The sequence below is a fragment of the Phoenix dactylifera genome, chromosome 3 (assembly GCF_009389715.1).
Source record: "Phoenix dactylifera cultivar Barhee BC4 chromosome 3, palm_55x_up_171113_PBpolish2nd_filt_p, whole genome shotgun sequence".
NCBI lineage: Eukaryota > Viridiplantae > Streptophyta > Magnoliopsida > Arecales > Arecaceae > Phoenix > Phoenix dactylifera.
In genome coordinates this window covers 22,326,005-22,343,377 of record NC_052394.1, presented here as the reverse complement: position 1 = coordinate 22,343,377, position 17,373 = coordinate 22,326,005, and the positions used below count along the sequence as shown (strand labels likewise).

The 17,373-nt window shown below is 39.8% G+C and overlaps 2 protein-coding genes across 3 annotated transcripts; one reads left to right on the top strand and one right to left on the bottom strand.

The window, feature by feature from the left end:
- The first annotated feature begins 1,116 nt into the window (after positions 1–1,116).
- On the top strand, positions 1,117–10,224 carry LOC103705945 (2-oxoglutarate dehydrogenase, mitochondrial-like). Of its 2 annotated transcripts, none has more exons than XM_008789860.4 (9): positions 1,117–1,313; positions 1,558–3,232; positions 3,694–3,920; positions 4,016–4,348; positions 6,288–6,534; positions 7,922–8,050; positions 8,127–8,342; positions 8,536–8,659; positions 9,786–10,224. In XM_008789860.4, exons 2-9 carry the CDS (start codon positions 1,685–1,687, stop codon positions 10,022–10,024), a joined length of 3,063 nt encoding a protein of 1,020 aa, XP_008788082.1. In that variant the 5' UTR covers positions 1,117–1,313; positions 1,558–1,684; the 3' UTR covers positions 10,025–10,224. The 2 variants fall into 2 exon arrangements, with proteins under 2 accessions (XP_008788082.1, XP_008788084.1); XM_008789862.4 differs by having other exon boundaries at positions 1,155–1,419.
- Positions 10,225–12,795: 2,571 nt separating this feature from the next.
- LOC103705944 (zinc finger protein ZAT11) lies at positions 12,796–13,605 on the bottom strand. Its single transcript, XM_008789859.4, has one exon. It carries the CDS (start codon positions 13,479–13,481, stop codon positions 12,963–12,965), a length of 519 nt encoding a protein of 172 aa, XP_008788081.1. The 5' UTR covers positions 13,482–13,605; the 3' UTR covers positions 12,796–12,962.
- Between the last annotated feature and the right edge of the window lie 3,768 nt (positions 13,606–17,373).

Here is a 17,373-nt window from a genome sequence, read left to right as displayed (position 1 = left end):
AGCAAAAAGCTATAGAAATCAAAAGCGAACAATGATTAGAGGCAATCCAGGCCAGATGATGAACCTGATAGGTGGAAAAGTGTTGAATTCAACACGGTGATGCGGCGGCCTTGTCGATCCTCTCCCAAACCTTAGCACGACCTGCACGATTGTTGCACCAGGTAAACCTCAACCCGGAGAACCCAAGATCTACCAATCCATTCGACTTTAAAAACTTCTAGAACTCTCTTCTCTCCACCTTGCCGGTGTAGGCTCTGACACCTTTCTTTTCATAAGGCCCGAAGATGGAGTTGAAATTGCCCACCACCACGATTGGGACCCTCTAGGAGATAAGGTTGGTGACCTCACCCCAAAGGACTCTCCTCATCCTGTAGTCAGTATTAGCATACACACCATACAAAATTCAAGAAACTTCATTAGGTTCAAAAATTACCATTACAACTTGCTGAGAGAAATTACGGAACATATCCACAGTATTACAACTTGCTGAGAGAAATTACGGAACATATCCACAGTAGCTACCCTTCCCCCCCCCCCCCCCCCCCCCCCCCCCCCACACACACACACACACACATCACTGCCAATTTCAAGTTCGACTTGAAAGTATTTGCTTGTCTATTTACTTCAAGGTTGGTACCTGTGAAAGTATTTTCTCAATACCACCTTCAGCTAATTTTGTTGGAAGTTCACAGTGTTCTCCATTTGAAAAGAAAATTAGCCAACCATTGTGGCGACGCCATGCCTCGTGCAAACGGAGATAGCAAACGCCAAACGCTAATGGATACATCTTTCCGGCTTCAGCATCATGTTCCGTGTTCTTCTCAAATTTACACAATTCCTGATAAAATTATTGCCTTGATAGGGTAGAGAACAAGCTTTATAATGGATTTCAAATTTTACAAACGTTGTATATATTGCTTTGTTACAAGTCCTCGGACGTCGGCCCTTCTTAATACGTGTACCACGGTATGTACCGTGCGTGATCTTTTTTTTTTAAAGGATAAAATCATTTGTACGGTGCGTGAAATTAAAGTGGCCACCTGGTGGCATTACAAGGCGTCGACTCGTTAAATCGCGCAGCTTTTGGGATAGCATCTCGCCCGTCCATCGTCCATCGAGGCGGGGGGAATACGGAAATATGGGAGAACGATGACGCGCTTTTTCTAGAAGGCCGGCTTAATAATGGATAAAGGAGGGCGACTGAAGCCTGATCGACGGAAGCGACTCGCGAGCGGCTTCAACGCTTGCCCCCTCGTTCGTTCTCATCTGACCTGCCTCCAGGCTTAGGGTTTCTTCTTTCCAACTTCTCTCAGGTATCATCACCGACAAGCAAAGATTTCAAAAGATCCATTTCTTCGGAAATTTTAGACAGATAATTCTGGAATTCATCTTTATATCTCGTTTCATGTCGATCTTCTTGTATGTATTCGTGTCTGTGTGTGTTCTTTTTTAAAAATTCTCGTTCGATTTTTTTTTTTTAAATCTCAAGAAGCAGTTGCACTTGAGTTTTCGATCACTGATAAGATCTTCTTCTTTCCTCCTCCGTTCATTTTGCAGGATTTCTCGGTCTTTTTCTTGCGTAAATTTGTTCGCACAGGGGTTTAATTTCTTGAAATTCAGATAATAGGCTTAGTTGGATTCCGTTCTGAGAAATATTTGGTCGCTTTAGTGGAAGTTGATCGCTATGGCGTGGTTTAGAGCTGCGTCTGGGGTAGCTAGATCGGCCCTGAGAAGAAACCTATCTCAGATGCCTCATCACATCGCCAGAACTCGTGCTGTTCCTTCTCCTACTCGTTGCTTCCATTCTACGAGCTTTAGACCCAAGGCCGCCCCGGTTCCCCGCCCCGTGCCCCTCTCCAGGCTCACTGATAGCTTCCTCGATGGCACGAGCAGCGTCTACTTGGAGGAGCTGCAGCGAGCCTGGGAGAACGACCCCAGCAGTGTGGACGAGTCATGGGACAACTTCTTTAGAAACTTTGTTGGTCAAGCTGCCACTTCTCCGGGAATCTCCGGCCAGACCATCCAAGAGAGCATGCGGTTGCTGCTCCTGGTTAGGGCCTACCAAGTCAGGGGCCACATGAAGGCCAAGCTCGATCCTTTAGGTTTAGAGAACTGGGAAATTCCCGAGGATTTGGACCCGTCTTTGTATGGATTCACCGAGGCTGATTTGGATCGAGAGTTCTTCCTTGGGGTGTGGAGGATGTCGGGCTTCTTGTCAGAGAATCGCCCTGTCCAGACCCTTCGGTCTATTTTAAACAGGCTCGAGCAGGCTTACTGTGGGAGTATCGGGTACGAGTACATGCACATTCCTGATCGTGAAAAGTGCAATTGGTTGAGAGAAAAGATTGAGACGGTGAAACCGAGGGAGTACAGTATGGAGCGCCGTGAGGTCATGCTTGATAGGCTTATTTGGAGCACGCAGTTTGAGAATTTCTTGGCTACGAAGTGGACTGCTGCGAAGAGGTTTGGTCTTGAAGGTGCGGAGACTTTGATTCCGGGCATGAAGGAGATGTTCGATAGAGCGGCTGATTTGGGGGTGGAAAGCATTGTGATTGGAATGTCTCATAGGGGAAGGTTGAATGTTTTGGGCAATGTCGTCCGGAAGCCTTTGCGTCAGATTTTCAGTGAATTTAGTGGTGGTACGAAGCCTGTTGAAGAGGGAGAGGGGTTGTACACTGGATCAGGAGATGTGAAATATCATCTGGGTACTTCGTATGATAGGCCCACCAGAGGTGGGAAAAGGATACATCTATCTTTAGTTGCGAATCCAAGTCATTTAGAAGCAGTTGATCCACTCGTGGTTGGGAAGACTCGGGCAAAACAGTACTATTCAAATGATACCGAGAGGACAAAGAATGTGGGAGTTTTGATTCATGGCGATGGAAGCTTTGCAGGGCAGGGTGTGGTTTATGAGACCTTGCATCTGAGTGCTCTCCCCAACTACACAACTGGTGGAACAATTCACATTGTTGTGAACAATCAAGTTGCATTTACAACTGATCCAAAGTCTGGGAGGTCTTCGCAGTATTGTACAGATGTAGCTAAAGCATTAAATGCTCCAATTTTCCATGTGAATGGCGATGATTTGGAAGCAGTGGTCCATGCTTGTGAACTTGCAGCAGAGTGGCGTCAGACATTCCATTCGGATGTGGTGGTTGATGTTGTTTGTTACCGTAGATTTGGGCACAATGAAATTGATGAACCCTCTTTCACACAGCCTAAAATGTATCAGGTGGTTTTTTTTTTTAAAAAAAAATTCTTCTACATTTTGTTATGCTTTTGTTTAATTTTTTATAGGAAGGCTTAGCTCGTGAAGTATTCATTGGTTTTGCCTGATTCTTTATCATATGAATGTATGTAAAGCTTGCTTTTGTTGTGCACTGCATTCTCTAATTTATCACTTTTTTCATGTTGGCTAACATTCCATTTTTGCTCTTTTTCTCAATGTTTATCATCTTAGCATTTAAGAATGGTTCCTTGATTGAAAAAAGATAGTTACTTAAAGGTAAAATGTGTAAAAAAAGGAAGCAGAAGCCACTAAGAAAGAAGGGACAGAAACTAAACATGCTTACTGTTCAATAATAAGAACTAACTCAAAATTTCCTTAAATGATGCTAAAGTAAGTTTTTTACTGTTATTAGGCATTCTTGGACATGATTTTTGACCATTCTAATTTGAATTATACTTATAAAGGTGATTCGAAACCATCCAAGTGCGCTTGAGATATACCAAAACAAGCTTCTACAATCAGGGCAGATATCTAAAGAAGATATTGAGAGAATACGCAATAAAGTCAATTCCATTCTGAATGAAGAATTTATTAACAGCAAAGACTACGTTCCAAGGAGGAGGGATTGGCTTTCAGCTTATTGGGCTGGATTTAAATCACCTGAACAAATTTCACGTATTAGGAATACTGGGTATGGTCATCCTTTTTTGGTTTTCCTTCTTTTTCTCCTGCTGACCTATTTCTTCATTTTGATTGATCTTAAGTTAAACCACTGCAAAATTACAGTGTCAAACCTGAAATACTGAAACGTGTCGGGGAAGCCATTACAATCCTTCCTGAAAATTTTAAGCCTCACAGAGCTGTAAAGAAGATTTTTGAGCAACGTGCTCAGATGATTGAAACAGGGGAAGGCATTGACTGGGCAGTTTCAGAAGCACTTGCTTTTGCCACTCTTATAGTGGAAGGTAATCATGTCAGGTTAAGTGGGCAGGATGTCGAAAGAGGCACTTTCAGTCATCGGCATGCAGTCATTCATGATCAGGAAACTGGAGAGAAGTACTGCCCGCTAGACCATCTTCTGATGAACCAAGATGAGGAGATGTTTACTGTTAGCAACAGGTATATGTTTCAATTTATCTTATCTGCCTTCAGTGTGACTTGATCTTTGTTACTTTAATCATTTCGCTTGTGCTACTCTCGTTTCTGGGGGTATATGGTGTATGTTATGTTTTGAGCTTAGCGTTTAACATGATAAATGTACAATAGAACTTTTTGCTATGAGTTGTCATATAGATTTTTTTTTTTTTAAAGGAAGCTGTGCATGTAGATTTGAATCTTCAAACATCAAAGCTTTGGTATGTTGACTTGCTTAAGCAATCCCTACTTCATAGTTGGAATTTTCCCAGCCCCTTTTGGTGGCCCAGTCATATGATTAGTGTTTGTATATCAAACACAATTATCAGCAGTTTGTTGCAAATGTAAAGCTGATTGAGCATTCAATTTGATGCAAATGCGTCAGAGTAGGAAATGAGATGTTGACATTTTGTCTGATTTACTTTTGTAAGTGTATCAGTTTTGCATTTATATAAAAATTATTCTAGATACCTATGTGCAAACTTTAATGGTAAATATTGATATGCTTATCTGATAATTAGAGAATAAATTTAGGCCCCTAGTGAGTGTTTAGTTGATTAGATTAACAAATCTACTTCTTTGGACGGCTTTCTTTAATATCAAAATGTTTGGTTTGCATAACAATCCAAATTGCTTATGATTGACAACAGTCCAGGTATGCATGTCACATGCTATTAACACTTCAACAGGGCTAACTGTTGAGTTTCCTTAGTAGCTTGTCTTGATGATACATTTATATGAAACTGCATTTTTCCATGTTAATAATAGTTTGACTTTGTTTATTTGAAGCCAATACCACGTAAAGTTTGTAAGCCCCTGCTTTGCATTGAGATGGCATATGCATTTATCTGCAGAAGATCTTTCTTAATTTTATATTATTTCTTATAAGCCATATGTTTAGCGAATAAGATCCAAGTTACTAGAAGTAGACGATCATGTGCAATAACATTGGATACTCTAAATATATATATCTCTCTTTTTTCTTTTTCTTTTTTGATGTCAAAAACAATTGTCATGGTTTGCAGGAAGGATTGGATTAAGCTTACTTGAATTGCAAAATTATCTATTGATAGAATGGTAAACTGCCCTCATGTAGAGGGTGGAAACTAGTTGTTTTTTTACAGCTGCTAATATACAATAGGTGTAAGAGAAAGTGTACTACCATGTAATGCTCTCTCCACTATTCCTTTATCTTCCTAAATTCCCTCTGGTTTAGGTATCTGGGTATTCTGTTTTACTCTTGCAAATGGTCCTCCAGGTTATGAAATTAATTCCTTGGTTGATACTTATGCCACAGTTCCTCTTTACAGTATCATTTTAAGTGCTTATTGACATCTTATCTGGAATTCTGAAAAGGGACAAAGTAATTAGGAGTGTCTAAAAACACTGTTTTCTTAATATTTCCTCTAACAATATATAAAACGTTATTCTTTCTTCTCTTGTTCTGAGAAGTGTAAGTGATGGGTCTATTATAACTTTTCTAGTTGCTTTGAAACAAGGCATTTAAAATAACTGTGTTTCTTATCAAGCACTTTATTGCACTAACTCTTAAATGTTATATCCTCTTTCTAGGAATGCAAGCAACAATTTAGGCCTTCATTTGATGCTTGTGGAGTAGTTACTGCTTCTGCTTTATCTACTACTTTATTGAGTATTTGATTGTTGATTAAATGAAGTTAATGATTGGCCCACTTGAGGTTGTGTCATTTTTCAAATTGTAAGTTGAATTTGCTATTACAGATGTTGTGCTAGCTGTTACCATGATGTGCAGCCTTAGAAGTTCAAGTTCTTGTTTCTAGTGGACTTAAATGCTTGAAAAAGACAGCTGCTATATGCTGCACACTTGATTCTGTTTCTTTTATCCTGTGTATCCTTTAGAGGAACATGACAATAAGCTGACCTCCTATGCCCTTTTCTCTTACAGCTCTCTTTCAGAGTTTGCTGTCCTTGGATTTGAATTGGGTTACTCAATGGAAAATCCTAACTCATTAGTACTTTGGGAAGCTCAGTTTGGTGACTTTGCGAATGGTGCCCAAGTCATTTTCGATCAGTTTCTAAGTAGTGGAGAGTCAAAGTGGCTTCGCCAAACAGGGCTTACGGTTTTGCTTCCCCATGGTTATGATGGTCAAGGCCCTGAACATTCAAGCGCACGATTGGAGCGCTTTCTCCAGGTATTGCCCTAGAACTAATTGGTATTATGCATTGCCTGCAAGGCCCATCTTAGAGCTTCAATTGCGTAAGATCCCTTCTAATAAAGTGATAATGTATTATGTGTGTGGCGCATGTAGGTCTCAGGTACCTATTCGTGTATAAATCTAGCATGTACTATTTGCAGAAGTCATTAACAACTTATTTAAGCTTGTCTAATTGTTTCAATTGAAGTCTGGTAATTTGAGTCCTGTCATATGTAGAGTAAATTTGTAGAGAGTCCAAGCTGATTACCCTTGTTGATAATCCAGGTTGTATTCACATAAGAATATAAGAAGATAGCTATAGCTTCCCAAATTATTGAGAATTGTTTTCTAACTGCACAACAGTTTGGTTTTGTTTACTGTATGGCTATAGTGCTGCTGCATTTTTATCTTATAGTATGTGCCAATGTTGTTTCAGTATGCTACAGCAGTGTGATTATGGTATTCTTATTTTTTATTCTAGTATTCTTAATTTCTTTCTGTTTATTCTTTATATAAAAAACTTTCTTTTTTATGTTGGTGGGTTTTTTGTGGGGGTGGGGGGGTAATAATCATGGTTCTAGATAATGACTTTTACGGCAGTTCCCTGACATTTCCCTATGTTTACAGAAATACATTGCTGCCTGTAAATAGTGGCTGTTACATATGTTTTGGATTTGTTAAAGCAGCATTAAATAACAGTCATGACAGCTGTTACTTAACGGTCCCTGTTTTAAGAATATACTGTACATCCAATATTTGTATTAACAAAACTAAAATGAGGTTATAATATTATTGGGACTTTATTTCTTTGTAAGCTGGCCATTATGACCGTCTATAATAAATTCACAATTATTTTTTTAATGCTGTTAAATAACCACAATGGCTTTTCTAAAACCATGATATAATGGATTCTTTTTTTCCTCAACTATCAGAAAATTGCCATCCCGCCTCCTCCTCTCCTGCTTTAGAAGTTTGTATGTTTTCAATCGCATGCAATTTTGTTATAGTGCATGACCATTATATAGAGTGCCAAGATGCTTTCTATTTCTATTGTCGAAGCCATACACTTAATTGTTTCCTCATCAATATGGAATCTTTTTTAACTTTTCTTTCTACAAGAGCTTTTGCGTATGCCTTTCTATATGATCTTTCAGCTAGTGGGGTTTTGACAATTTGTATTTATGTTTTCCCTGCTAGTGGATGGGAATATTATCTGAGGTTCCTGACATGCTTTGTGCACTTTTGCTCGGCTCTACTTTATTGCCTTCATGCCCTGTGGCAATTGTATTGCTGTTTTCTGTATGTTTGATGCAAATGTGTTGGAAAAAGTGCTAATAGTTAGTCTGGGCATATTTCAATAACTGATTGCTTAAGATGATCACAGATGAGCGATGACAACCCTTATGTAATACCTGAGATGGATCCAACACTCAGAAAACAGATTCAAGAGTGCAATTGGCAAGTAGTGAATGTCACAACACCTGCAAACTATTTTCATGTTTTGCGGCGGCAGGTGATTATTTATGAGCATGCCCTTATGGGCTCGATACCTTTTAGATTTTTCAATTCACTTATTTTTTAGCATCTAGATACACAGAGATTTCCGGAAACCTCTAATTGTGATGTCACCAAAGAACCTGCTTCGGCACAAGGACTGCAAGTCACATCTTTCTGAATTTGACGATCTCATAGGGCACCCTGGATTTGATAAGCAAGGGACACGCTTCAAGCGCCTCATAAAAGATCAGAATGACCATAAAGATCTTGAGGAGGGTATTAATCGACTGGTTTTGTGCTCTGGAAAGGTAATCTCTCTCTCTCTCTCTCTCTCTCTCTCACTCTCATTTGGGGGGGGGGGGGGCCTACACTCTACAGTACCATCTCTAGCGCCTAACTGAACCATCACTTCCGAGGGCTTACTAAGAAAACGTGCTTCCTTTTCCGGTGACCATTTTGAATGCATTATAAGTCTTGTTACTCACATTTGTCATCATGTAGTTGTATTATGAACTGGATGAAGAACGAAAGAAAAAGGATCGCAAGGATGTTGCAATCTGTAGAGTTGAGCAGCTCTGCCCATTCCCATATGACCTGATCCAGAGAGAACTGAAGCGATATCCAAGTATGAGATATTATCTTTAAATCAGAATGGTTATTAGTTGTGTGGAAATTGAAGAAACATGCATGCACTCGCACATTTTGTATTGATAAGTCGGCATTCTTATGAGATTCTTTGCATTGCCTGTTTGAAAGTTGCTTAAGCTTTATTATTATACTGCCATACCTCCAGATCCAATTCAAATTGTTAGATAACATGGTGTTAGTGGATGACCTTATCTTTACAATCATTTCATCCTAGTCACAAGCATGTTGCACCTTTGACACACAGATTGGCTTAAAAGAAAAATAACTGCAGCGAATATTTCACATCTGGAGAGTGAATTTAATAGTTATCATAAGCCACCTATTCAACGCATGTTGTGTTGTCAACAATCTATGCGGGACATTGACTTCTTTTCATTATTTTAATATATCGATTGGGCTCTGCCCATTCTTTTCCTCAGAAGAAATAACAATCATTGCAAGACACTGGCCCATCAAGTGTACTTATAAGGACCTAGGATGGTTTTGCTCCATCAGGAGCATCTTGTCAGGCTAAAGTGTGGCCTTTTGAGTTGATTTACGTCCATACTAATTAATCTCCTGTCATAAATCTGTTAGATACTTTATTTCTGTTTTCTGGAAAATATCAAACCACTAATTTTCCTACTTTTGGATTCAAGAAACGAACGTACAGATTGTAACCTGGCTTCTTGTAGGTTTATATATTACAGGAATTTTCTCCTAAGTATTTAAAACAGGCCCTTAGTAAACACATGCAAGCCTTAATGAGCCACAAGCCTGCAACGAGCCCACTGCAACGAGCCTGCTTGAAGGCACAGGGCTGGTTCTTGAGACTATCTTATGAGCCGAGGCTTGGGATATAACTAGCTGAGCTTACTCAGCTACTGACTCTGGTAATCACCGCGATGGATTTGGATCTGCCCATGTAGCAACCATGTTACTTGCATTGCTGTTTCTTTGTGAGACAATGTTTCGTTGAATCACCTGCTTAAGGACATGGCTGCAGCTGTATGTTTCATGAATATATTATTTATACTGATATGCTAGGCTATTTGAGTAGTTATATTGTTCTGGTTCTCATGGTATGTAACTGAGTTTTGTTTCCATTTATTTGTATTTTTCAGATGCAGAGATTGTTTGGTGCCAGGAAGAGCCAATGAACATGGGCGCATACCATTATGTTGCCCCTCGTTTGTATACTGCCATGAGGACACTTGGCAGAGGGACTATAGAAGACATTAACTATGTTGGAAGGGCACCATCTGCTGCCACAGCAACTGGTTTCTATTCTGTTCATGTGCAAGAGCAGACCGAGATTATTCAGAAGTCAATGCAGCAAGAGCCAATTAGATACCCATACTGAACTTTCTTCCAGTTCCAACAAGAATAAACGTGTGCAAGTTCTCTGAAATTTCACATTCCTTTTCCGGAGTTGATGTGCATCAACTCGTGTAATTGTCTTTTACTGGCTGAATGAATTCAGTGGTGTATTTCTGCTGCTGTATTTTGGAAACGTATACCAACTTTACAAAATGTTCTCTTGCTTATTTGATCCTTGCAGTATACATGGTTATGGCAGCATGAGGACTCTGGTGATCTAGCAAAATCATTGCGGTAAGGAGTAGTTCCATATTATTATCAAAAAAAGAAATAGTTCCATATCATGCGAACAAATGATAAATTGTCCGAACACTTTCAAAGAACTCGTACTTCTTATGTATAAGTTTCATTCTTTTTTCTTGATTGTTGCATCTTGGTTCATGCAGGATATGCGTCAGAGCCAAATGCTGTTTTTTTTTTTTTTCCTTTTCAAATATTAATTTAAACTTCTAGGTTTTAGTCACCAGGCCATACCCCAGCTGGATCTGGATATCAACGTGGTGATACTTGTTTTAATGTACAGGAAACTATGGTTGGAAGTCAAACGTGTTAAAAACGTGTTTCTTCAATCATGTATCATCACAGATAAGAAGCTTTGGTCCCCTGTCATTGACCTCGCGGAACCATCCCATCATGGTCCGTTGCTAAAGTTGGAGCACGTTTATCAAATCCATCGCATGTTCCAATATTTAGGAACGCGTAGTTGCGACTTTTGGACCTTGACCGGACATGGCAAAATCTTGGGCCGCAAGTTCGGTTATTTCTGCATTCGGATGGGCATAGAAAAGTAAACTAGCAGTCGTCCTCCGCTTTCTTCCCGAAGGCTAATTGTCCAATTGGAGACTTCGGGTTGCGTCCTTGTAATTGACCAAAGATGATCTCTACCCTCATCTAATCCAGCTACGGCGCAGTAGTTCGTTCTGCTGGTCTTTGAGCCTATACGAGGAAATTTAGAAAACGATCAACCATGGTTCCTCTCTTGCGCTCAACTCCACTGTCCTTCACCTTCCTCCACCTCTATCTTGCTTCCGTTTCAACCTTAGAGATGATCTAGAGATCATCTTTCTCGACACCACACACAAGCCCAATCCAACTTTCTGGAGCCTAAACAAGGCTTGAGACGTCGCAATTCTGAGCCATCCCAATGTGAGAACGCTGGAGACGATAATAACTGTCTATGCTCATAAACCATCAGTCATATCTTGCCTGATAATTCTTCAGGAAAAACTTGGACCCAAGAACAGTTCTAACCATCTTAAGAAGGTGAAAGATGCGGACTCAATATTCTGCCTAAACCTAACCATAAAATCTTCTCTAATCCATCTTTAATGGATTATTGTGCTTCTTTTAGGGAAGACTAAGGCCATTTCATCAAGACCGGTAATTTCATCGAAGATGGGCCTTTGCCTTTGAACTAGATGGCTTCATTAGCAACAGGACAGATGTAATCAAGGAACAACAGCCGTTATGATGACTTCCTTGCATGAATGTGAAGTTGTAAGGCGTAACAAAGTTGAAGGAGCCAACGCTCCAAAATGTCTCCTTGTCAACTATTCAACAGATTTTAATTCAAGGGGCAGGTGCTTGGGAGCTTCCCACATGAACAGTTAGATATCTTAAACAATCCAGCAAGAAATCCTCCTGACTGTATAGACAGAAAGGAAGCTCAAAGTCATGGTGGTAGTGAATGGCACGTATTTCATTAATCAATCAATCACTTTGCATCCAACTATGTTCTTGATTAGTCTTTTTTGCACTAACAAATGCAGTCATCGATGTGATGTTCTTGATTAGTCTTTTTTTCTTGATTAGTAGATTCTTTCTAAGAATTTGAGAAAACGGAAATGTAAAGAATATTAAGTCGAGAAAATCGAAACTGAATTCACATCCAATATCACATCATATTGTTCGATCTCACTGGATTTTCTTGGATGGCTCAGATGGGAGGATCAGTCATAGATACCCCAAATCATCACTTAAAGATTTTATATTGGATATTAGAGCTAATAGAACATCAAGAAACATCCATTTTAGAACGAGGAATTGTTGTAATCAACCAAAATCATGAGACAGATAATACAGCTTATGTGCACGTCTAGCAGTGTCAGTAAAAATCCCCTGCACTTTTATGTGAAGAAATGGCCTGTTTAGCTTGTGGACATACTTTTCTTGGTCCCAGTCGATTAAACGAGTTATTTCAAATACTACTAATGATAACGAGGAAAATTAAATGAAAATAAAAAAAATTTAGTTGTTACAGCAATTTTTATTTGCTATCAAAGAGGAATAATTACTTTGCGATTCTTTAAATACACCGAAACAGTTGTACAGGTAGAGTCAAGTAATCTTATGCCATCCATCATGTAAAATTTATGCCTTCCATCCGAAACCATGACTTTTATATATATCAACAATATATACCTTTTTCACCAAGCATGATGAAATTTCGTAGCAACAAAAATAGTGCTGCTAAATTTAACTTTTCTTTTCTTTTTTTTATTATTTTTTTTTTTAAAAAAGTGCTTTCCTATCCCCATAAAAATATCATTTGCTGCGGAAAAACCATTTTGTTCTCCATGCAGCTTTGTTTTTTTTAATTCATATTTTGGGACAAAAAATCTAATTATTAATTCAGAAACCGTGACAATATCCCATGGGGTGATGCGGTGACGAAAAGTGTTTGCTTTGTAACGAGGAGATGAACCGGAAATTAATTTAAATTGGCCAAGTATAAGGTCTCAGCTCACACCATGATTTGAACAGGGCAAGCATCATACTCTTGCCGACATTTTTAATTCGTTACCATGAGGATATGAGGAGATGAAACTATTCTCAAACATATGATGCAGCTGGTAATTAATAATATTTATAAAAAGAAGAAAACAAACCAATACAAACGAAGCAAGGCCTCATGGTAGAGATCAATGCAAACAATCCACCATGGGAATCTTATCTACAATCTCAATCCCAAAGCCAATTTTCCGGCACTCAATATCGTTCTCCGACGGCGGCAGGTTGAGATCCAAGGACAACACCCTCCGGCCCTCGGGCTTCTTCTCCACAAGGCCATGGCCGAACCCCTCGGTCGCCGCCCGGTGCCGCCGCATGTGGCCTCCCAAGGCCTGCCCGATGGCGAACTCAAGCCCGCATATGGAGCACTCGTGGACCCTCGGCTTCGCGAGGCCGCCCTGCAGCTGGCCCTCAGCCATGAGCCTTGGCTTCTTGTGGCTCGCCCGGTGGCCGCCAAGCGCTTGGAACGAAGGGAACTGGCGGTTGCACGTCTTGCACTCGAAAACTCGGCCCGGCGATGTCTGCGCCGAGTGCTCACTCTCTTCGCCGCTGCCACCGCCGCCGCCGCCTCCTCCTCGAGAGAGCAGCATCAATACATTCGCCATGTTCATGCTCTCGACTTCTTCTCCTCCGAATCTAAATCTCTTCATGTCTCAGAGAACTAAAAGAATCGTAAAACGTATATATAATCAAGGAAAGAGCTCGCTGCTAGGCTGGGTGGATTCAGAAGGCGATGATTGAAGAATGGGTGGGTGATGAGAGAGGATAAGACTCTCTATATTTATAGGCTCCTTTGGTCGCAAGGGAAGGTGTGAAGCAAGCTGTTTTCGTTCCTTAGGTGGCATGCGGCCGAACCGGGACTGGGCTTCTTGTTACCTGGTTGACACGTAATTCTGAGCTCGTGGTGACGAGGGCGCAAACGAATTTGGAGCGCGACGGCAGTGGCGGTCACAAGTTATTAATATGCGGTGGTTTTAAAATTTTTTTGGAGTCTTCCCCTTCTAGAACCGGAACTTTCTTTGGTTCGAAACCACGTCAGCAGATTGGGTTTGGCAGTTATACCACTAGACCAGAAGAGGACGAGAGAAAACGGGTGAAACGTGTCGGGTGCTGTGTAATCGTTGTGCTATGGCCAATAATAGAAGCAATTATTGGGTGCACTGAGATCATCCTACAAGAATTTATTTCTAGATGGAATTATTAGATGGATTCATTTCATTCTAAATCTACGATGTATTTAGTACAAAAGTAGATGCAGTACCTTAATAAAATAATTTATCTATTCGGTCGATGATTGCATCGGAGATGTATGGTGTGATATTTACTAATTCACAACTCCAAATTTTATTTGCATATCTATTCATTGGCACATGTAAGCTGCTAAATATTATCAAACAGTAAAGGAGTTATATACCAATTATATCTTTTCTTAATTAGATGTTCATATTATTTTAGCATTTTTTAAGGTACCACCACCATTCTGACATGCTAGTAGTAAATTATTTGCTGCAATTTCTAAGGAGGTTATAAGTAAATTAAGTGGTCAAAATGTTACCTTGGAGCTTGAATTTCTTCTGCATGGAGTATAGGAGCAAGTATCTCTTGCTTCTATATTTGATCTAGAAATTAATGTTTCAATCATACTACAGTATGAACATAATTTGTAGAGGAATATTTTTCCTGCTTTTGATGTGCAAATTATGTGCGTCTTGATTTCATAAGGATACCAGAATTTAGTACTAATATTACTCCATACCTCTGATTTGGAGGTAGAACGTACTTCGATTAGTGTAATAATAGTACTCATTTAAAAAATCTTATGCTGTTAACTAATTGCTAGATCTAAAAAGTTCAAACTGCTATTAGGAAATGGATCAACAATACATATTATGGAAGCACATAACAGCTGGTTTTTCATGCATGGCTTGCATGTAGTTAGTCACCGGCTATGTGCACATGAAAAGTTGCTTGCTACCAATCCTTCTATATGGTATACTAATTCCAGTCTACACACGACTTTCAGAAAGCACGTAACAACTGCTTTTTCATAGCACTACTTGTCTGTTGGTCATAAAGCTATGCTTTTCATTTTTTTTGTAATAATATATAAAATAGTCATGCTTCAGTACCAAGTAAATATTAGCCAAAAAAAAAAAAATTTGTATATTTCTGAGGAAATATGCAATCAATCATATCATACTCATACATCATACTAACTAGGAGTGAGATTTGGAGTGCACATAGCTTAATTTGTAATTCATCATAAACCTTTCGTTGTGGTCACTAATCACCTCCAGGCTCCAGTGGACAAGCATAAATCTTTTTCATTTTGTTCCTTTCCACCTAACTTAACATTTAACACGTGTCTAGATCCTCCAAGTAAAAGATTAACATTTTACACGAGCCACACTGAAACCTTTTCACTCTCTTGAAGTCATGAATCCTGGTCACGATCGAGTGGGACACCTGAGATCCCTCGAGGCACGCAACACACGTTACCATTGCTGTAGGTTGGGAGCTTTGTTTGGTACCTCATGGTGGGGTGGAGGCCGGGAGTTGGTTGGGTATCTCCATCCATTCTAGCAGGGCCGGCCCGAGCCTTAGGCGACTGAGGCGGTCGCCTAAGGCCCCGGGCCAACGGAAGGCCCCCGGAAGGTGAAGAGAGAGAGAGAGAGAGAGAGAGAGAGAGAGAGAGAGAGAGAGAGGGAGGGAGGGAGGGAGGGAGGGACCGTGACCAAAAGGAAGCAAAGGCCCCATATAAAACGGGATGAGCTGGCTACGAGTCTTCCCCCTTGATGGAAGGGAGGTGGAGAGTTTCTTGGCCTGCAGAGGGGAAATTTAGGAAGTTGGGGACGGTAGTTTTGTTTTGGATGGAGAGAGAGAGAGAGAGGAGGGATTTGGTTGGCTTGATACACGCCTGAAGCCACTCTTACCTTTCATCCCTTCTCTTGTTTGGTTTTGGTCTTGGTTTTCCTTCCCTCACATTACTCCTGATCCAGCTGGGCCATCAGGAAGAAAGGGGGATTGGAAATGGACTTCTTGGAGGGTGGAGATTCTTTTAATTTTCTCCTCTCGGTTTCTTCTCCCCTCTTAGGTGGTAGAGAGAGAAGGAGGGAGGGGGTTGAATGGCTGCTGTGCTGTGATGTTGCGGTTGCTGCTTGGGTACTCACTTGAAGGGGAGATGGAGGGATGGGACTTTTATTAATTAGATGGAGTCAATTTCCCATAATGCCCCTACTTTCTCTTATAGAGAAGCTCCTGGAGAAATTCTTTTCTTTACCTTGACCATGAAGTGCCATGGGATGACCTTTTCCTATTCCGCTCTTGCTTGACTTGATAAACAAAATTGCCAAGCATTATCTCAGTTATTTAATCAATTTTATGGCCCTTCTTTTAGGATAATTACTTTTCTGCATTTCTATTCAAAAATAATATTAAATTAAAAAGATTTCTGGCCTATCTTTGTTAGATTTATGTACCTTTGTTGAAATAGTGTACTTGATAGCTATCCATTTTCATATCATTTTTTTAATATTTTATATTTATTAAAAAAATTTATTATTAAAAAAAAGGCCTCATTCATTGGATTCGCCTTAGGCCCCCAAATGTATTGGGCCGCCCCTGCATTCTAGATGGCAAAAGTCCCATGGAGCCATCTCTACTTTTTTGTTCTTTTTTTCAAAGAAGAGCTGTCTCTACTGTAGTTCTTTGAAATGCAAACAGACCGGAACCACTTTGTGAGTGTAAAAGGTGATAAGAAGAGAGAACGATTAGCTCATTTTTCTATGGTACTTTCGCGCGAAGATGGTGTTCACTTGCTCTTGATAAAGAACGACTAGTATCCATTTCTGATCCACTCTCTTTGTTCTTTTTTTATTCTTCAAAGAAGAAGGTTTCTTTTCTTTTCTTTAGTTTTGTTTTAACGATAAGATTCTTCAGAGAAGAAGGTGTGATGGAGAAGAGCACCACACGTCTTTGAAACCCGGAGTGGTGCTCTAGAAAATGAAGGTCCCAGTTAGACTTTTCATTAAAGTTTATTAAAGTCCAGTGCTTTGGAATTGGAAAGGAATGTGCTGTTAGATGGAAAGCATTAATTTGAACGCCAACCCCAGCTATTCGCTTCCTACTGTCAGATAGAGAGTCTATATATTAAAAAATATTATTATTGGATGGATGGTTAAGAAGATTGCCGTTGCTCGATAGATACCTCCTTTTGTCTTTCTTTGCTCTCGAGTCAAAGATCAATACCTGCGTTGCTCTGGAGACGTGCAGCTCTATAATCCATTAGATAAATATTTGATTCAGTAGAATTATCTATAATGATTTGTTTAACAAAAAAATTTTCCAGGCCTTGGTTTGACGAACATCTACCCAAAGGGCCTGTCCATTTTATAGTTGATTTTTAGCTCATAGAATTCGTAATTTATATAAACTTTTACCTTGTTTAGTCTTCTCGAGCAGAGGACTAGAAATTGGAAAAGATAACCATGAATGGAACTTTCGGTCAACAAGCTCTCATAATTAAATTGCAGTCAAATGAGA

Excerpts from the sequence above, each read along its gene's own strand:
- LOC103705945 (XM_008789860.4), top strand. The coding sequence starts at position 1,685 with ATGGCGTGGTTTAGAGCTGCGTCTGGGGTAGCTAGATCGGCCCTGAGA. Across the intron at positions 4,349-6,287 it reads ATGTTTACTGTTAGCAACAG|CTCTCTTTCAGAGTTTGCTG; the intron begins GTATATGTTTCA and ends TTTCTCTTACAG. Across the intron at positions 8,343-8,535 it reads TGGTTTTGTGCTCTGGAAAG|TTGTATTATGAACTGGATGA; the intron begins GTAATCTCTCTC and ends GTCATCATGTAG.
- LOC103705944 (XM_008789859.4), bottom strand. The coding sequence starts at position 13,481 with ATGAAGAGATTTAGATTCGGAGGAGAAGAAGTCGAGAGCATGAACATG.